At 36.8% G+C, this 21,778-nt stretch overlaps 1 protein-coding gene across 2 annotated transcripts; it reads left to right on the top strand.

The window, feature by feature from the left end:
- The first annotated feature begins 626 nt into the window (after positions 1-626).
- Manea (mannosidase endo-alpha) lies at positions 627-21,253 on the top strand. Of its 2 annotated transcripts, none has more exons than XM_090338413.1 (5): positions 627-769; positions 4,302-4,883; positions 10,560-10,669; positions 18,337-18,413; positions 19,643-21,253. In XM_090338413.1, the coding sequence occupies exons 2-5, from the start codon at positions 4,340-4,342 to the stop codon at positions 20,298-20,300; spliced, it is 1,389 nt and encodes a 462-aa protein (XP_090194539.1). In that variant the 5' UTR covers positions 627-769; positions 4,302-4,339; the 3' UTR covers positions 20,301-21,253. The 2 variants fall into 2 exon arrangements, with proteins under 2 accessions (XP_090194539.1, XP_090194538.1); XM_090338412.1 differs by lacking the exon at positions 627-769 and adding an exon at positions 963-1,202.
- The last annotated feature ends 525 nt before the right edge of the window (positions 21,254-21,778 follow it).

The following is a 21,778-nucleotide window of genomic DNA, read 5'->3' as shown; positions in this document are numbered from 1 at the left end:
GCCTTCATAAAACATCTGAACAGTGAGTTGACTTTGACTCCCTGTTACTATGTAACCAAAACAAAATACAGAATTCTCTTGGCTTTTGAGGCTGATGTAATACACAAACCTTTAGGTGTAACCTTTACTAAAAAATTTTTATTCTTCACACAGGCCTTCACCCTCCTTTAAGTGTTTCATCCCAAATACAATTTTGAATACATTGGTTAATGTAAAATGTTACCTCTTTTAGTAATGTTTTGGATTCCAAGTAAAGACCGATTACAAAGCAAAACAAAACAAAACAGGATGTCAAAAAAAAAAGATTTTCATTTTTTAAAACTTTGGAAACAATGTACTTGAATTTCAATCAACCTCACATTAAAAGAAAAAAAAGTGACAAATGCAAACCTTATTTCCTCTTACTAGGACTTCTCAAAGGAGTCTTAGAAGACAATTTAAAAGAGAGAAGTTTGTCATCTGGGAGAAAGACAATGACATTTCTCAGCTAGCCTGAGTACTGAGAAGCGAGGCCCCGCCCCCAGAAACCACGCCCCCGAAGGCCCCGCCCACAGGCCAACTCTTCTGGTCCAGTCCCGCAGGCCCCGCCCCCGAGTTCCCGGAACGCCCCGCGCGAGGCTCTCGGGAGGCGGGGCCGCCGGGCCGTTGGCGAAGGACCTGCGGGTGTTCTCCGTCCTCCCATAGAATCCTCCAGGTCCGCGAGTCCCCGAGGTGGCCGATTCCCCCGACTCTCCGACCTCCCACCTCCGACTCCCCACCCCCGACCCCGGTGAGTCGCTTCAGGGTTCTGGACCAGCGGACGCCTCTGCTGTGGGCACTGAGGCCCCGCCCGCGCCTGCGCAATGGCCCGCCAGCCAATCCGCATGGCCGGTCCTGTCCTGCGCCCTTTGACCCCGCACCCAGGGCTGACGCGGTGGGGCGCGGAGCCCGGGGTTCCCCCTTCCCCTCCCTGCTGTCGCTTTGTCACTCGCAGCCTGGCTTTGCCTCGGCCTGTGTTCTTGCCTGAGATTCCACTTCCCCTGAGCGGCGGCTTCTCAGCCCAAGCTCCGAGCGCCTCCGCTTCCCTCGGTGGGTTTAGCCGGTGGTAAATCTCGGGACATATGGAAGCGTTTGGGGACGCCTCGTCTCTGAACTCCAGAGTTGAGTCCGGCACTGATGGCCGGCCGAATGGGAGGAGCGAGGCCTAGGGGCCTGGGTGCCAAGTAAGTTGCCCTTCCCTGCCTGTGAGGGGTTCAGGACAGACCAGGGGGTGGAGGCCACCCACCCTGTCCCACCCCTACTCACCCCTCCCCACCAATCCCCCAGTCCCACCTTGCCCCCACTTCACCCCTTAACCCCACCTCTTACTCCAGTGCCACCTCACCCCACCCTACCCATCCCACCCCTCACCCCACCCAAGCCTCTCCCACCTCTAACCCCCATGTGGCCCATCCACTCACCAGTCCCAAAGCTGGGCTCACTTTTGTAGACTTCAACTGAGATGCTCAGTCCAACAGAACAAGACTAGTGTTTTTCCCTCTTCTGAGGAACCCACCCCAAGTGGAGGGAGTTACACCACAGCATCCGTTTATTGAGGCGAGATCTTGCTGATGGATGCTCGGGGCGGGGGTGGGGGGGTGGGGGGGAGTTAAGAGAGTTGTAATAGTCAGGACAAGGGAGTAGTATAGGGTTTATGTAAGGGAGCCAGGAGCTGGTGGCTCAGGCCTGTCTTCCTGGATACTCACAAGGCAGAGATCTTGGGGATCCAGGTTCAAAACCAGCAGTGAGACTCTTACCTGCAGTTAAACACCAGAAAGCCATCAGTGCTGTGTGTCAGGTGGTAGAGGGTTTAAGCATTGAGCAAAAACAAAAACATCTCAGGGACAGCATACCCAGGCCTTGGGTTTAAACCCAAGAACACACACCTGCACACACACACACACACACACACAAATGGGATGGGGAAGACCTATAAACAGGTAGGCATTGTTCTTGATTTATTACACTCATAAATTAATGTTGACACCCTGATGTTAGCACAACTACTTAAAGATAATAACAATCTATAGACAATTAAAAACATAAAATTATAAAAATAAAAAATAGTAATAACTGTAAAGGCAGATGGGATTGGCATGATAGTCTGTTGACATTACAGTATCTAAGCAGTAGCCTGAAACAAAAGTCCAAGATAATCTAGGTATTGGTGATCATAACTCTGGTTGTTTGTAAATCACTTTCATGACAATACTTTGCTCTTGCTAGACTATTCTTAACCATTGAGAAAACGGTGGAATTCTGGGAAGTTTTGTAGATCTTTATTCACTATGCGTGAATGTTATGTTTCTTTTTCTGTCTTCTTTTTATTCCCCCTTTTCTTCACTTTCCTCTTCTGCCTTACCCCACCTCTGTATTTACTTTTTAATTAAATAATTACTCTTTCTGACTTTCACCAACATTAACATTTTATTTGCAAGATTAGTTAGGCCTAGTGGAACATAACTGTAGCCCCAGACCTCCAGATGCTAAGCTTGAAGATGGTGGGTTGGAAGCCAGCTTGGTTTATGTAGAAACTTTGCCTTAACCTGCACACCACACCAAATCAGTAGTTTAGCGTCTAAATCCAGTAGTTTCTTTTTCCATTTTCCACGAGTCTTCAGCATTCTTTATCATTCATTTCCTTAAAATACTAATCCTAGACAAACTTTTCTTCCTTTTAAATCACTTGTTTGTTTGAAGACAGAAGTAAATATCGCTAGAATTTTCTCACCCAAAGGGACTTATTAATGCTTAAGTGTATTTCTTCCTTATGTATGTATGATTAAGGTAGTATAAGTCATATTATATCCACAGAACTTCTGTTTCATGTGTTACCAGAATTCTTGTCTTTTTTTTTCAGTCATGGGGCTTTTTAAAAGATTTTATTATCAGGGTGATGGTTAGAGGGTTTATAGTTAACATTCCTAAGGTAGTGGAGTACATCACTTTCTTTCTAAGTACTGGGTTTTTGTTTTTCTCAGTAATTTGGGATTTTCAAGATAAAAAATTATAGAGGCATATAACCTATATATTTTTCTCATGTACTTTAATGTTCATAGGTGTACTTGTGATAGCTAGTGCAATATAAATGCTGTTAAGGTAGTTTTTGTACTGCACTGTATGGAAAAAGACGAGAAAAGAAACTATACATAGTTATACAACCGAAACCAGTCTTTTTCTCTTTAATACTGTCCATCCTTGGTTGAAATCAAAGATGGACAAAATTAAGAACAATAAGGGAAGGGGTGAGGGACTTTTTCCTTTTTATCAGGACATATTTGGGCTGGGAACGTGGCCTAATGGTAGAGTGCTTGCCTAGCATGCACGAAACCCTGGGTTCAATTGTGAGTACCACATACGCAGAAAAAGCCGGAAGTGGTGCTGTGGCTCACGTGGTATGGCGCTAGCCTTGAGAAATCCCAAGGACAGTGCCCAGGTCCTGAATTCAATCCCCAGGACTGGCAAAAATGTATATGATTTATAAGGTCTAGATTTAAAAATTTTAAGTCTGTATATATTCATGTATTGTGTTGAGGACCACTGTTGCTCATGTCTGTAAACCTAGCTATTCAGAAGGCTGAGATCTAAGGATCAAGATCTGAAACCAGAGGGGGCAGATAAATCAGAAAGATTATTATCTTCCAGTTAATCACCCCAAAACTGCTGGAAGTAGAAAAGTGCCTCCAATGTTAGAGCACCAACATTGAGTGAAAAAGTCAATCAAGAGCACAAGGTATTTAGTTAAGACCCAGTATCAATGGGGCCGGGAGTTTGGCCTAGTGGTTAAAGTGCTTGCCTAGCATGCATGAAGACCCAGGTTCGATTCCTCGGTACCACATACATAGAAAAAAGCCAGAAGTGGTGCTGAGGCTCAAGTGGTAGAGCTCTAGCCTTGAGAAAGTCCAAGGACAGTGCTCAGGCCCTGAGCTCAAGCCCAGGACTGGCAGAAAAAAAGAAAAAAAAGACCCAGTATCAGCTTACACACACACACACACACACACGCGCGCGCGCGTATATATTTACTATATCTATTCACATGATGCAGAATGTATCTCATTTTTTAAAGTAAAATTCCTGAAAGTTTATATCTAGCAAGGTATAATTGATAGTCACATGGTGCTTTGCCCAGGCGCTACTGCCATTGCATATTTGGTATTTGCATACTCAAGTTATGTGTTTGTATATAGTTCTTTAATTTACAATATAATGGCTAACATTTTGTTGGCCTTTATGAGATACTGGAAAATTCCACTTGCTAATGATTTTTCCCCTAAAAATTACAGCAGAAGATTTACTACTTCAGAGGTTAAAGCATGTCATCATGGCAAAATTCCGGAGAAGGACTTGCATCATTTTGTCACTTTTTATTCTCTTCATTTTCTCTCTGATGCTGGGTTTAAAGACATTGAGACCAAACACAACTGCCTTTGGAGCTCCATTTGGACTTGACCTCCTTCCTGATCTTCATCAACGAAGTATTCGTTTGGGGAAAAATTTTGATATACAGAAGAGTGACAAAACCAATAGTGAACTGAGCACGAAGAATTTAAAAACTGTTGAAATCACAATGAAACCTTCCAAAGCCTCTGAACTTAATACAGAAGAATCCCCACCACTAAATTACTTCTTGCATGTGTTCTATTATAGTTGGTATGGAAATCCACAATTTGATGGTAAATATATACATTGGAATCATCCAGTCTTGGAGCACTGGGATCCGAGAATTGCCAAGAATTACCCACAAGGGAGACACAACCCTCCAGACGACATTGGTGCTAGCTTTTATCCTGAGCTGGGAAGTTACAGTTCCCGTGATCCCTCTGTCATAGAAACTCACATGAGACAAATGCATGCAGCTTCAATTGGTAATTATGTTACTTTATTTTCTCCATGTTCATGTGTATGTATGTGACTAGAAGTACTGTTCAGGTTATTCAAGTATTAATTAGTCTTCAGACTACTGTTAATTATATTGTTAAACACATACCTCCAAATAAAAAAATATATTTCTTACAAATCTAGGTAACAACCTCTAACACTGCCTTTCAAGTATGCTGTTTAATCTCTAAATTTTGGAATGTTTCTTGGTATTCCTTGATTTTTAATTTAATATACTCAGTTTTATTATTTATGAACTTATAAGATACAAACTTTTCCACTGGTAGAAATACTGCATCCCAATCAGGAAATAAAATAGTCCGTATGCAAAAAGTTTCATTAGTATTGCTTTATTCACCTGTAACTCATTCCTTCTCAGGAAGCCTGTGAATTTGATTTCTATTTCTTTGGAGGTGATATGTCTGTTCTACTCACAAAAATATAAATTAAATGTTGTTGTATTTTGTTTAGCACAATATTTCAAAATACACCTATGTGGCTAACTATATCAACTGTTTGCTAGATGTATGGTCATAGCAGTGAAGAGTAACACACTTTCCAGCCTTGAATGTGCATAGGTGATGGGTGCCCAAAGACACCACAAGAATAAATTTCACTATGAAGTTAGAATTAGATATGTGGAATTTATAATTGATACAGTGTATAAAACTGAGATATAGTCACCCGAAGAAAGAACAATAAACATTCTATACTGGTTTCCTTTTCTGTGAACAGTTTGAGATTGAAATGGCTAGTATTAAGAGAATCAGAATAACGTGGAAGTTATTCAGTAGGACTTTGGTGATAGAAAGCTCATTCTTTATATGTGCTATCTTGTATGTAGACATTGCTAACTCATGTGTGTTTTGTTTTTCACTGACAACGAGTTTAGTTGAATGACTAACAATTTTTTAAGATTAATTTGTGTGTCAAATGCTGATCATGAATTAGAGTATAATAAGGTTGGAGGAAAAAAATGAAAGAATAAGTGAAATACTAGTAAATGATTGTAATACTCATTTTCATTTTAGAAAAAACCAATACTATGTATAATAGAAGGAAGGCTGTGGTTGATAACAAAGGGCAAATGTGAGGGGTTAGCCAGCCTGATTCACAAAGGAACTAACATGTACTAATAAGTAGTCTATATAAGGGAGTTTTTTACCTCATACTTTAGGTATATCCTTCAAATGAAAATGGCTTTATAGATAATAAAGAAGCAGAGGAGTAGTTAGCTTCATCTTAAGCCATTGGTTGGTGAGAACAGATGAGGTCCATCATAATTGCCAATAGCTATTATTATTTCCTCTTCATTTGGGCCAAGTAACTTTTTACTCTTTAACTCTTTGGCTTTAAGAAATATCTTGTTTCACATAATTTATTTAATAATCATTGTTGGTTTATTATTATGCCAGCCATTTCAGAAATGCTCCACTGTCATTAGAGACACAGATCTTGCTCTGTTTTAATTTCATGGACGAATACTTTGCTCATAATTTTCACATGCTTCATGGCATTGTTGTTGCTATTCTTTTAATGTTATTTTTCACTGTTTCTTGTATAGGCCACTATTGTCAAATTTCACTGGTATAAAAAATGGCTATCAGGCACTATAGTTTGATCAATTTTCTTCAGACGCTTTTATCCCTATCAGTCTTGTCAAATTATGACTCCCTATTTGGCTAACTACCTTTTTCCTAAAAGTCTTTTTGAGGGTATGCTTTTTGTTCTTTTTAATTCTTTCACTTTTTTCTATTTTATGATTTTTCTGTTTTGTTTTCAGTGGATAGAAGACTTAGGTATCTGCTTTTGTGTTTAATAAAAGTCTGTAGGTAGAAATGCTTTATAATTTGCATTGCAAATTAAATGCAGATTTAAAAGTAAGGCTCAGTTCCGAAAGTTTCTAGCCCTGTTCTTGCTAATTCACAAAATATTTTTCTTTAAGCATCATTACTCTTTCTCCATGCTCAGGATTCTGCTGATTAAGAAACTGGTTAAGATGATGAAATTGGTTATAAAATTAAGAAATGGTCGACTAAGAAGTCTTCTAAGAAATTTTTCTAATGGTGTGCCATTTAATTATTTATTTTCCATATATTTTTATTGTAATTAATAGAAGGGTTACACTATATTCACCAGATAGAAAAGCGCATTACTTCACAAAAATTGATACCCTTTCTTTTTTTTTCCAATGTTTATTTTTTTATTGTAATTAGTAAAAGGGTTACATGATATTTGCCAGATAGAAGGTGCATTAATTCACATACATTGATACCCTTTCACATGTCTTAGTACCCATTTCCTTCCCCCCTCCCACACCCCCCACCCATCTTGGTTTTCCCCCCTTCCCTATCAAATTTCAAATAACCAAATACAAATAAATTCAGTATATCAGATAACAAAGTGAGATACTGTAACAATATGAGATAACCAAGGGACAGCAAAGGAGATGAGAGATAACACAGTACATTAAGGACAACAATCATTCATTATATGGCTTTTTTTCAATATCCTGGAGGTCCTTTCAATTAGCTTCACATTATATGGCCTTATGTATCAAGATTTTGCTCTATTGCAGATCTCTGCTAGTAGAGCCCAAGGTTTCTACTGATTATGACAAATGAGGGAAACCATTGAGCCTAAGTTCCCTTGAGTCTGGCTTACTTCACTTAATATGATTTTTTCTAAGTCTTTCCATTTCCTAACAAATGGGGCGATGTCATTCTTTCTGACAGCAGCATAGAATTCCATTGTGTACCAATACCACAACTTGATCCACTCATCAACTGAGGGACATCTAGGTTGGTTCCATATCTTTGCTATGGTGAATAGTGCTGCAATGAACATTGTTGTGCTAGTGGATTTAGTATGCCCTTGTTTCTGGGTGGTTGGGTAAATGCCAAGTAGTGGAATTGCTGCTTAATAGGGGAGTTCTATGTTTAGCCTTTTGAGGCACTGCCACACTGCTTTCCATAGTGGTTGAACGAGTTTGCACTCCCACCAACAGTGTAGTAGTGATCCCTCCTGGCCACATCCCCTCCAGCATCTGTTATTATTCGTTTTCCTGATCCTGGCCATTCTAACTGGAGTGAGGTGGAATCTTAGAGTTGTTTTGACTTGCATTTCTTTTATGACCAGAGATGTTGAGCATTTCTTCATGTGTCTATAGGCCATTTTTGTTTCTTCTTCAGAGAAGACTCTGAAGTCTTTGGCCCATTTTTTAATGGGATGGTTGTTACTTTGGAGGTTAGTTTTGGAGTGATTCAATTTTTTGAGTTGTTGATATATTTTAGATATGAGGCCTTTGTCCGTTGTTTGGTTGGTGAAGATTTTCTCCCACTCTGTAGGCTTCCTAATTAATTTACTAGCTATGTCCTTTGCCATACAAAAGCTCTGCAGTTTAATGCAGTCCCACTTATCCAGCCTTTCTCTGATTTGTTGTGATTCTTGGTCCTTATTAAGAAAGTTTCGACCTGTGCCAAGGAGGCCTAGTGTATCTCCTATTCTTTCTTGTAAAGTTTTCAGTGTGTCTGCTTTTACCTCCAGGTCTTTGATCCATTTGGAGTTAATTCTAGTGCAGGGTGACAAAGAAGGATCCAGCTTTAGTTTTCTGCAGGTGCTTAACCAGTTCTGCCAGCACAACTTGTTGAAGAGGCTGTCTTTCTTCCATTCTATTTTTTTGGCTCCCTTGTCAAAGATTAGGTGGCCATAGGTCTGTGGTTTAATATCTGGGTCCTCAGTTCTATTCCATTGGTCTTCAGGCCTGTTCTTGTGCCAGTACCAAGCTGTTTTGATAATTATAGCTCTGTAATAGAGTCTAAAATTTGGAATTGAAATTCCTCCGGCGCTGTTCTTTCTGCTAAGAAGTGTTTTTGCTGTACGGGGTCTTTTATTATTCCATATGAAATTTTGGATTGCCTCTTCTATTTCTTTAAAGAATGACATTGGGATATTGATGGGTATTGCGTTGAATTTGTAGATAGCTCTTGGCAAGATTGTCATTTTCACAATGTTGATTCTTCCAATCCAGGAGCATGGGAGGTTTTTCCATTTCCTTAGTTCTGCTTTAATTTCCTTTTTTAGGGTTTTAAAGTTTTCATCAAAAAGGTCCTTTACATTCTTAGTTATGCTAATTCCTAGGTACTTTATTTTCTTTGAGGCTATTGTGAAAGGAGTTGCTTTCCTGATTATTGCCTCGTTCCTCTCACTGTTGGCATAAAGGAAGGCAGTTGATTTTTGAGGGTTGATTTTATAGCCTGCTACTCTTCCAAAGTTTTGAATCAGCTCAAGGAGCTTGGGAGTAGAGTCTATAGGATTCTTTAAATACAGAATCATGTCATCTGCAAAGAGGGATAGTTTTATTTCCTCTTTCCCTAGTTGGATCCCCTTTATGCTTGCTTCTTGCCTTATTTCACTGGCTAGGAATTCTAGTCCTATGTTAAAGAGTAGTGGAGTGGACATCCTTGTCTCGTTCCTGATTTTAGAGGGAATGGCTTTAGATTTTCACCATTAAGTGTAATACTTGCAGTGGGTTTCTCATATACAGCCTTTATTACATTGAGGAATGTTCCATGGATTCCTAGTTTCTCCAGAGCTTTTAACATAAAGGGGTGTTGGATCTTGTCAAATGCATTGATACCCTTTCTCATGTCTTGGTCCCCATTTCCCTCCTCCCATCCCTGCCCCTCCTCTTGTTTTCCCCCCTTCCCTATCCTATTTCAAATAACCAAATACATATATATACAGTATATCAGATAACAAGGTAAAATACTATGGCCACTTGAGATAACCAAGGGACAGCAAAAGAGATGAGAGATAACATAGTACATTAAGTGTCTCATTTATTTATATTTGAAGATTCAAATTCAGTGGTCCTAGTCTATCTCCAGTTACTGTGCAGAGTGATATTTTTAATGCTTATTTTATAATTTACCAGTACTGAAATACATGGTGCTATTGAAAAAAAAAAACTGCAGTTTTTTCACTTATGTCAAGTATGCACAGTGATAAGAAAAGAGCTATCCATAAAATCATGAAGCACCGACAATGAAAATTACTAAGTGAAAGAAGTCATGAGGGGAAAAGCTACATTCTTCATGATTTTCATTATATAATATTCTAGAAAAGTCAAACTTTGAAAGACAGTAAAATACCAGTTATTGCCTGGGATCAAGAGCAAAGGGAAATGATTAATGATGTGGAACATAAAGTGTTTACAATAAAAGGAATAGATCTAATGCTGTAGGGGGGCAGCAAATGAAGCTTTATACACATTTGTCAAAATATATAGAACTTGCAACACTAAAGGTGAACCCTAATATAAACTAAACTAAACCTTAATGTCTTTAGTTAATAAAAATGTATTAGTATCTGCTCATCAGTCATAACAAATGTATATTACTATAAGAATATTAATGTAAGAACTAATTTCTGAGCTGTTTTTTCTGTAATCCTAAAGCCTATGATAAAATTCATTATATTGTATGAAAAATATATTAATTCTCGACAAAGAATGAATAAATCTGTATTAAAGAATGGTAATCAACACCCATACACAGTCTAATGAAAGTAATAAGCTCTTGCCTCTTTTGCTATTTTATGAACTCTTTGTTCAACATTTTACCCGGAGTTATTGTTCATATTTCTCTCTCTCTTTTAACTAGGTGTATTAGCCCTGTCTTGGTATCCACCTGATTCAAAAGATGAGAATGGAGAACCTACTGATATGTTGGTACCAACTATATTGGATAAAGCTCATAAGTATAACCTAAAGGTACTAAATTCAAGTTATCTGTAGTTTAATGTTTTCAAATAAGAGCGTGAGAAGGAACTACGCCAGTTCTTGGGTGTGAACTCAGGGGCTAAGCACTGTCCTTGAGCTTTCTCAAGACTAGCACTGTACCACTTGAACCACAGCACCATGTCTGGCTTTCTCTATGTGTGTGATACTGAGGAATCAAACCCAAGGATGCTAGGCAAGCACTACTCTTATCACTAGGCCACACTTCTGGCCAAGAACTACTTTTTGAACCGATTATTTTAATTAAAAATTTGTTAATTCTGAAATCAATGGGAGACTATTTTTAAGTATCATGCTTCAAAAAGAAAATTTCTATAATTTGCGTTGCAAAACTTGCCCAAATTATTTTTGAGCCCCATTGTATTTTTTATGTTTATACTGTTGTATATATTGCTTATTTTAACAAGAAGAAAGAGAATTTATGAGTGCTTTTGTGTAGGCTGACCAAAAATTAGTGAATATTTATTTCTGAACATCTTAGATGCTGAAGTTTTACTAAACAGTGCTATGTCCTATGTCTTTCACTCTTTATAAAGTATCTCGGACATAAACTGGTGCTCATTTATTTATTTATTTTATTTTATTTATTTATTTATTTATTTTTGCCAGTGCTGGGGCTTGAACTTGGGGCCTCCCCACTGTTCGTGGGCTTTCTCATTTTTAGGGTTTTACTGCTTGAGCCTCAGTCCCACTTCTGGCTGGCTGGCTGTGTGTGTGTGTGTGTGTGTGTGTGTGTGTGTGTGTGGCACTGAAGAATTGAACCCAGGGCTTTGTGCATGCTAGGCAAGTACTCTACCAATAGGCCACACTCCCTGTCCTGCTCAAATATTTTTTGAAGAAGTCTAATTTCCACTTAAACTTTAATACACATTCACATACCAGTTTGCATTTAGAAAATAGATTGAAGTCTGAAGAAAATTGTAAAATCAGATATTAAGATTATATCACAAATGAGGAATAAATTTTATACAGTGATAAGACTTTCTTCGTTTTTTCTAAAATTAATCATATTAACAAATTGAAATGATAGTTGGAGGGATCTAAGTGATGGTTGATGGAAAAATGTTTCTTATTGGAAAACAAGAAAATAAGCTTTGTTTTTAAAATTCACGGACCTTCTTTTAACATTGGTTATATGTAGCTAGTAACCTCAATAAGTTTAAAAGATTTATATTTACACAGTGTATGTTTTCAGAGTACATTTTGACTATAAATCTATAATTAATCACGTTGTGTGGTATGCAAGTGTGTTTACAACATATTAACTGAGATATTGTAGACTCTAGGGAGAACTCTTAATTCCTTAGAAAGTCAAAGTCAAAGCCCAACAAAACAAGCTCCAGTAAATGGATAATTACAACAGAGGGGGTAGGTTAAAGGAGAAGAGGATAGATTAAAAAAACCTGGGCAAAAAGATGACATTCTGTAAACTTTAAATCAGGCTGAACACCAGTGTCTCATGCCTGTAATCCTGAGATCTGAGGATCACAGTTCAAAGCCAACCCTATCAGGAAAGTCTGTGAGTCTTTTATTTCCAATTAAATCACAGAAAAAGCTGATGTTACCCTGTGGCTTAGGTAGTAGAGTGCTAGCCTTGCGCTAAAGGAGCTCAGGGACAGTGTGGGGCCCAGGGTTCAAGCTTCAGTTCCAGTGAAAAAAATGAAAAATAATATGATCTAAAGAAAATCAAAACGGAAATTAAGGATGATATGAAACTAAGTAGCACTGATTAGTACATTAGCAATATTAGTGGGATATGAATGTTAAACTAGAAAAAAAGGGACTAAAAAGAATAAAAGAAAAATGAAAACAGGCTGTGATACCACATATGTGTAATCTGAACTACATAAGAGACTGAGGCCAGAGGATTGCAAATTTAAAATTAACTTGATGAATGTATAAACTCTGTTTCCCAAAGATTTAATTAGGTAAATGCAACACATTCAAAATTAGTCGCCTTGTAAACTGTATTATCTACCAATGTCCAACAAAAGACATTCAAAAGGTGATACCTTCGAACAACAAGTATGTGTTGTATCATACAGTTTCTAGGTATTAAGTGGCAAGAAAAAAAGAATCTGAAAGAACCTTAGCTAGGAGTGAGGTGTTAGGTCTCAAGAGGGCTCTTGCTGTTGGCACTGTAGTCAACTAAGACTGGAGGATCCACTTATAAGCTTTCTCATGTAGTTGGCAGGCTTTCATCGGTACTTTACAGCTCTTGGACTGAGCGTTTTAAGTTCTTAAACACAAGAAACTCAGAATTCCTGAGACACAGAAGCTTGCTTTAGCGAGTAGGAAAACCTCATGTTTTACTTATAGAAAAGAGATGTGATCTGATCTTTCTTATTATATTAGACTGTCTACTGACAATCTGTGGAGCAATACGTAAGGGAACACTGTCTAGGTTGTGAGTCCCAGGAGATGATTGGGATGAATGAGCCTCTCTAAGAGATAAAACCACAGAAAAGTTCCTGATTCATTTTACAGTGATAATACAATCTGAGCAATGATGACATAAGGAAGAGATTTCAAACTGAGCTCACAAATGAAAATAAATTCAAATTTCTAAAGATACTTGAATAAAAAATGTTTATTAGCAGTGGTCTGAGAATGACCCCCAAAATACGAAATCTAAATTTAAATTGTAGTCAAACCTGGTCTACCTTCTAGATTTGTATGAATCTTTTGTGCCTCATTTTCTTCATCTCTATGTTAGAAGTAATAACATAACTCCATGTAAGCAGAACATTAAACGTTATATATGGTGATAGATTCATTATACGAGTACAAAGATAAGATTATGATTATATTCATTTATCTTAACCTAATCACTGATGTATAAGTGCGAAAACAATAACAATTTAAAAAATACAATAAAGGAATCTTAGCAACTTATATTACATATCACATTTGTTGGGGAAATAGCAGTGACATGATGTTTTAGCCTGGATTAATGCCTGTATCACAATCATCATTTAGTATTTAGGAATTATTTAGTATTGCTATAAAGATGGAAACAACATCATTTTGACTAAAATGCAGAGAAAAATATTTGAAATCAAATTATCATACTTTGCAAATACCTGCGAAGCTCATAAAATCTATTATCTAAAAACTGTTAGAACTGATGAGTTCAGAAGAGCAGCCAAATATACTCAATTCATTTGAATTCCTAAATTATAGAAAAGCATTGAAACAAGTACATTGAAAATAACATCAAGATACACAGAAGGAAATCTTTGGCATTATATTGATCCAAATCGAATATGAATTTCATAGGAAGATTGAGAATTACAGCAAAGGTCATTTGATCAAAATATATTATATGCATACATGCCAGTTGTTAGGTCTGCCTGGGAGAAATGATTCCTTCCCTTGGCGTTCTGTGAACCCTGGAAATCCCCGCCCAGACTATAACCCTGGCAACTGGTATGTCCCCCAGTGGGAGGTCCCCCAGTCTGAAGTATTTCTTCATCCTCTGAGGTCACATTTGCTTCTGCTGTGGCCACACTCCTCCCCCCTATATAATATCTCACTTCTGGCCATAAGCTCTTCTTTCTTCCGCCTGACTCCATCTTGTGCGGCTGTAGGTCTGTTTTCTCTCTTTCTCTCTCTCTCAATAAACCTTCGCCTCTTAAACTGCGTGGAGTTTCCTTTCGGCAAGCCTTACACCAGTAATATGATAACCCTTTGTACACTTAATTTAATAATAAACCAAGCATTTATATGATAAATTATGTATTTTATGTATAATATTTATATTATAAAAACTTGAGGTGATAATCCTAATTTAAAATTTTCAATGATAATTTAAATACAGAATCTGATAGGCTAAGTTGTAATAAAGTAAAGCAGTTCTTTTTTTATTATCAAGAGTGATGTATAGGGATTGCAGTTACATTTGTAAGATAGTGAATACATTACTTCTTGAACCTTGTTACTCATTTTTTTCACCACTTTTCCTTCCCCATCCTCTCCCAAATTGTAAAGTTTATTTACAACATTTTGTCTTGTGAATATTGTTGTTTATCCTTTGTCCTTTTCATTTCATCATCTTGTTTTTTTTTTCCCCATTCCCTTCCCTTATTCAAATATACCAACAGAAGTGAATACAGGGCTGGGAGTTTGGCCTAGTGGTAGAGTACTTGCCTGATACGCACAAAGACCCGGGTTCGATTCTTTGGTACCACATACATAGAAAAAGCTGGAAATTGTGCTGTGGCTCAAGTGGTAGAGCTTTAGCCTTAAGAAAAACTAAGGTCAGTGCTCAGGCCCCGAGCTCAAGCCCAGGACAACTAGTCATGTATGTAATTGTTACCACCACATTCCATCTCTCTGTGGTGTAGATTTTATATCTACTGATCTGAAAACTTAAACCTTGGTAATAATCTCAAAGAAATCTGAGTAATATTTTGTTTTGATCCCTTAGGGAGAGCTGTGTGTAAAACAGAAAAGTATGTCCTTCATAAGTATTTTGTTTGTTTTTTAACAGTGACTAACTGAGGCTAGTACCTTTATTAAGAAAAAAGGTATGTTTGGCTCACAGTTCTGCTAAACCAGGCCAATGGTGTTGGCTTCCCGTAGTCTCTGGTGAAGGCCTATGGCATACAGCATCAAGGTGGTAGAACTGGATTGTAACGGAGGTCACTTGACCAGACAGTAATCCAGAGAGAATAGGAGCAGCCAGGCCTTTTCCAGTGAGAACTCAAAAAGTTGTATGACAAGCACCTTAAGCATCTTAAAAGCAAGCATGGCACTCAGCAAAACCTAGTGACTTCCCAGTAAGTTCCAGTTTTCACAGCTGCCCCCTCTCACATTGCCATGCGGAGGACCAAGCTAACGACATAAGAACGAATCAGATCTAGACAATAGCAGCCCAGGATCACATGATCAGAGCTTGTTCCAAGCTTGTAGCTCTGGAATCTCACATTAATTATTTCTTTGTCTTAACTTGGCTCACTCATCTGAAAATGACAATCGAACTATGTCATTATTTTCCTGTGATTTCTATTATGATATTTTATAAAACATGAAAAGTTAAAAAATATATGTAATAACTCATATACTTCAGAAGAATAGAATATTTTGTTTGCCTATGTATGAAAGGGGTAATAAGTTATAATTTGTAATATCTTATGAGAATTGCTTTAATTTCTAAAGCAGTAGGATAAGTGAAGATTAATGTTGCTTTGAGTTCTGTGATGATAAACTGGGGCTATATAGTCCACTGTATGTTGTCAGTGGCATCTCTTTTTCTTCTTGCTGATCTTCAAAGCAAGGAAATAATCTACCATTTCACCCCAGTTTGAGGAATATTTATTTGCTGAGCCCTCAGCTTTTCAAATTTATTTTACATATATTCTAATTATTGTACTCTTCAGTTTGACTTTAAGGTTTCTTAGTGTGTTTCTCAGTTTTGGTTTGAATTTTTTTAGCTGTTCACTTACAACTTTTTGAGGAGAAAAGTGTTTTCCACTATTTGAATTGGCTTCTTTTTGTTTAGAAACTGTTTCTAGAGCATAGATTTGTCTTATATTTACATTTTTGTTGTAGCTTATTGAGTTTGATTACATATTATCTTAAATTGCATTAGTCACTCAGTCCTTGTAAATGCAATTTTGATTTATTAACCTCAGGAATATTTTTATGTTAGTGCATTTTAAATTATAAACAAACAATAATAACAAAAAGATTTGAAGTTTTTGTTACTTTTTTGCCTATCATGACAAACCAGTATAATTTGGATGTGTAAATGAAAAGCACAATAACCTAAATAATGACTTTCCCAAGGGGGTTTCAGTAACATACTATCCACATTTGTAGAGAGACCCACTAGAGCATACCTGTGTCAATGTAATATAAAGATTATAAAGATTAAGCTGGTCCTTTCTATTCATGATGTTCTCCATACAAGACACTCTAGAGATGTGTTACTCTACTCTGTCACAGTGTAAGAACAATTCCTGTTCCTTCCTGGAAGAATTGGCAGCACTTCCTTCCCTTCATCCTTGGGTAATGCATTTTGCCTTGTGACCTGTTTGTTTTAGTTAAAGATGTTAGGAAACTTGATTGCTGGTGTTTGGGTGGTACTGCTCCTGTTCCTTTCCATGATTAGACAAATGTCTCATTCCTCCTGGGGAGCAGGAGGAAATATATAGCTGATTGTTCCCTAATTCACAGCTGGCACCACAGAGAGTACGTATAGAAACCCTAGATCTGAAAATCAAGATTGTCCTTCGAAATCCCAGATATTATTAACATGTTTCCTTTGCAACATCATTTTTTACTTTGCATCACATCCACGAATGCAAGGGAGAATCAAGTCAGGTGCTGGCAATCGTCATGCAATTGAGTAAATTATACATTTATTTTTAAGCAGTGTTTCTTTCCACTTTATGCATGTCTTTCGCCACTTCTGTACACACTTGTTATTTATTGGCATCGACTGAACTGGTATTTTTAATATGCCTATGCATATTTGTGGCCATATGGTTCTTTTTTTAGGTGATTTTTAAGCTCTCTTTGAAACATGGTAAACTGTCCATGACATCTCCTTTTTTCATTTGTTTCCTTTTTGAGTAATGTAATTTTGTATTGAATATTTAAAACCAGCATATAGAACCATGGAATAGGAGACAGCAAAATAAAACCAAATAGTTACAGGAAGCTGATTTCGACAGAGATGCCAAAAATCATATGATAGAGAAAGAATGCTCTGTCCTAAAAGTGAGCTTGGGAAAATTGTATCTCTACATGTAGAAGACTGAAACTAGATTACTCTCTCACTCTATGCAAAAGTCAATGAATCTAATATGATACAGAAATTTTGAAAATACTCCAGAAAAACTTACAGAAAATATTCAAACATCTAGACATAGAATTGAACTCTAGTTGTTCAGGAAATAAGAATGAAAATCAACAAATTAGAGCTGGGCATGGTACCACAGGCCTGTAACGCCAGCTACTTTGGAGATAAAGATAGGAAGATCACTCTGTGTGATCTGCCCCTATATAGAATATAAATACATAAAATTTCTTTGTGTAAGGAATAATGTCATAAAAGGAAGCTGTGCATGGGGATTAGACATTTGAGTTATGGGTTTGATTTGCCTCCAACACACTGGGCAAATTACTGAACCTATGTTAACCCTTAATTGTTTTATTTAAAATGAAATATAATTGTCATTATACAATGCAGTTATGCAGATTAACTAATGCAGTGCACATAAAGTTTAACACAATATATAGCAGATAAAACACCTACTAAATGTTATTACCAGTAATTATCTGGAAGTGTCTATATTTAATAAACATTTACTTCAGATTAAGATTGTTGAGTTTAGGGCAGGGAGTTTGGCCTAGTTGTAGAGTGCTTGCCTAGCATGCACGAAGATCTGGGTTCGATTCCTCGGTACCACATACATAGAAAAAAGCCGTACGTCGTGCTGAGGCTCAAGTGGTAGAGCACTAGCCTTGAGAAAGTCTAAGGACGGTGCTCAGGCCCTGAGCTCAAGCCCAGGACTGGCAAAAAAAAACAAAAAAAAAGATTGTTGAGTTTGTAATTTTATTGAATATATGGAATGTCCTTGCAGCTTTATTTTTGCTTCATAGCTTTTTCTCTGATTTTTTCTTTCTTTTAGGTCACTTTTCACATAGAACCATATAGCAATCGAGATGATCAAAATATGTATGAAAATATTAAATACATTATAGAAAAGTGAGTATATTTTTTAGTGCTTACAGCTAACTCTTATATAATCCCCTGGTATTACTGTTATCTGTAGAGGACTGTTATCTGCAAATTATATTTGAGAGATTGGAATTATTTTAATCATATTTTAATGCAATTAAAATATTTTCATAATCTCATTTTCAGTAAAGTTTCTGAAATTCCTTATAGTTCAGTTTCTATGAAGAATAAGTCTTGTTTTGACAGTTTTGTATGTTTGTAAGGTAGTTGATGATTTCTGCATGTTGATTATTTTTATGTTTTTTTACTTGAATTGGAGTTTAAGTTCAAGGCCTCCCATTGGCTTGGATTGCTTGACCTGAGCCACAACTCCAGCTTAAGTTTTTGCTGGTTGTGTTTTTGAAACTGAGAGTCTTAAGAATTTTTCTGCTCAAGCTGTCTTTGAATTATTATCATCCAAATCTCTGCCTCCTGAGCACCAAGGATTACAAGTATGAGCCACTGGCACTTGGCTCAAAATCAGTATTTTAAACTGATATTTTTAACAGCCTTAACATAGAATTTTGACTATTTAAAAAGAATATTCAGATTATGAAATTTAACTGCTTTGATAGTAATGACTATATCTATTTCATTTATATCTAATATTTAAATGGAAAGAATTATTCATACAATTTCATTCTTAAAATCATTTTACAGAATAATAATCTCTGATTGGGTACCAAACTATTAGAATGAAACTTGTCAGCCACAAAGGAACTTTTTTTTTTATTGATAAAAGAAAACAATCTGTTTTATCCCTGAGCGCTTTAACTCAAGGCTAGTGCTTTACCACTTGAGTCACAGTGCCATTTCTGGTTTTCTGGTGGTTAATTGGAGATAAGAGTCTCGTGGACTTTGTGCCTGGGTGGCTTTGAACTGCAGTCCTCAGATCTCAGGCGCCTGAGTAGCTAAGATTACAAGAGAGAGCCAGCGGGGCCTGGCTCAGCCTGTGTTTTTATGTTGAAAATAATAGATCTTCTATGACGGTTCACTGTTTGTAAACCTCAGGATGAGGTAGGTAGTATTGTTTCATAAGATGTCCTTTAACTCATTTTGTAAAGTGTAAAATGAGAAATGAATTTTAATTATTACATTTGTATGAGAAACCCCCAAAAGAAGAAAAGTATGTTTAAACTATGCCGATTTATCTTTAATTTTTAAAACGTACACAGTTTAAAGAAGTTTATTTCACTCTATGTTTGTGTGTGTTCTAGATACGGAAATCATCCAGCCTTTTACAGGTATAAGACGAGGACTGGGAATCTTCTTCCTCTGTTCTATGTCTATGATTCCTATATCACAAAACCTGAAAAATGGGCCAATCTATTAACTACGTCCGGGTCTCATAGTGTTCGCAATTCTCCCTATGATGGATTGTTTATTGCACTTTTAGTAGAAGAAAAGCACAAGAATGATATTCTTCAAGGTGGCTTTGATGGAATTTACACATATTTTGCCACAAATGGCTTTACTTATGGCTCATCACATCAGAATTGGGCTACCCTAAAATCCTTTTGTGATAAACACAACTTACTCTTCATCCCAAGTGTTGGCCCGGGATACATAGACACCAGCATCCGTCCCTGGAACACTCAGAACACTCGGAACAGGATCAATGGGAAGTACTATGAGGTTGCTCTGAGTGCTGCGCTGCAGACCCAGCCCAGCTTAATTTCTATCACTTCTTTTAATGAGTGGCATGAAGGAACACAGATCGAAAAAGCTGTTCCCAAGAGAACCAGTAATACAGTGTACCTAGATTATCGGCCCCACAAGCCCAGTCTTTATCTGGAACTAACTCGCAAGTGGTCTGAAAAGTACAGTAAGGAGAGAAGAACCTATGTGTTAGATCAACAGCCCCCTGTTTCATAAATCACTGACTACATTTAATAACAATCACCTAGTTTCAATAAATGTCATTTCCTTGGAGCTAATGGAGAAAAAAAAAAAACCTGTCAATACGAATATACACTTACTATCTTTAATGAACTTTCCCTTTTGCTTCTTTAAAAATAGTATTATCATTTCTACACTTAATACAAGCAGAGAAAATGTGTGGGAGAAGTTGGAAAATCCTGCTGGCATGACTTCCAGCATTTCTGACTTGATGCAATTTTCATTTCACAGTAAATAAACTTTTTACATTTTAAAAGCAGCACGGATTCCTAATTGTTTTCTGAGCCCAAAGAAAAAAGACTTTTGTAGAGTTGGTAGGTCTGTTAAAGTTAAAACAAAAGACCGAAAATATTGTGTATGTTTCATTTGTTTTTTCAGTGACTCAGTGGAAAGCTATATTGCTTGACGTTTTGATTCTGGGTAACTCTCCTGTAGTGATTAGATTCTTAATATTCATGTATTGACATATTGTCCATTTTTTTGTGAATCTAAAATGTCTTTAATAGTCTTCATTTTATTAAATTATGAATCATAAGTCTACTGTGAAGCATATTCTGTTGGAAGAGGCTGCTCTCTCACAACAGCATCTGCATAGATGTTTGCTTGAGTTTAGGTTACCTGTAGTATTTTAAGTGTTTTGCATACTTAGTATTCCAACTTTACTATGTTAAATTCCAAATTTTATAGACGGTAGAGTTTGCTTCTTAATTGGTAGCAAAACTATCGATTAAAAATTTATCATGAAGATATTATAAAAACCTATTTGCTAAGAAAGTAAAATAGTAAATTACCATTGGATTCTATTTTTAAGAATTTTTTTTTGTTTAACCAAAAGAAATAGAAAAATTTACTATTGCAGATATTGGAAATTTAGGAAATTTTTTTTTACTTATAGTAATTTCAGAGGAAGATAATACTTTTTAAACTCTATGGATAAGCATATGCCCATCTCAGAATGTCATACTTTCATAGTATCAGGTTGAAAGACTTGGTATAGCTGTCATATTGGGACAAATCAATCACTTCGATGCTAAAAAGGAATCTCTTTAGAAACAAAAAAAATAATAAAGTACACTATTATTACTAACATTTGTAGCTATAGTAAAAGATGTAATTTATATTAAACACTCTCTTTTCCTTAGTACCAGGGTTTGAACCCAGGGCCTTGGGCTTGCTAGAGTTGCCTTGACCACTTGAGTCATGTCCTAGCCTTAATTTCATAGGTATTGTGTCAAAAGAAGCAATAGGGTGGTAATGGCAACAACAGATGTATATAAACCATTTCTACAGAAGACAGCTGGTCATAAACTAGCATCTGATTATTTCATGGGGAAATTATAAGAATAAACCACTGTAGTGGTATCTTGATACAACCAGTACACATGCAATATAACCTGTGGATTTTTTTTTATTTCCAGTATGCCACTATGTTATTTTATGCTTAATTATCAGTA

Source organism: Megascapheus bottae, chromosome 8, assembly GCF_031878675.1.
Source record: "Megascapheus bottae isolate mThoBot1 chromosome 8, mThoBot2.hap1, whole genome shotgun sequence".
NCBI lineage: Eukaryota > Metazoa > Chordata > Mammalia > Rodentia > Geomyidae > Megascapheus > Megascapheus bottae.
This window is presented reverse-complemented; position numbering and strand designations above follow the sequence as displayed.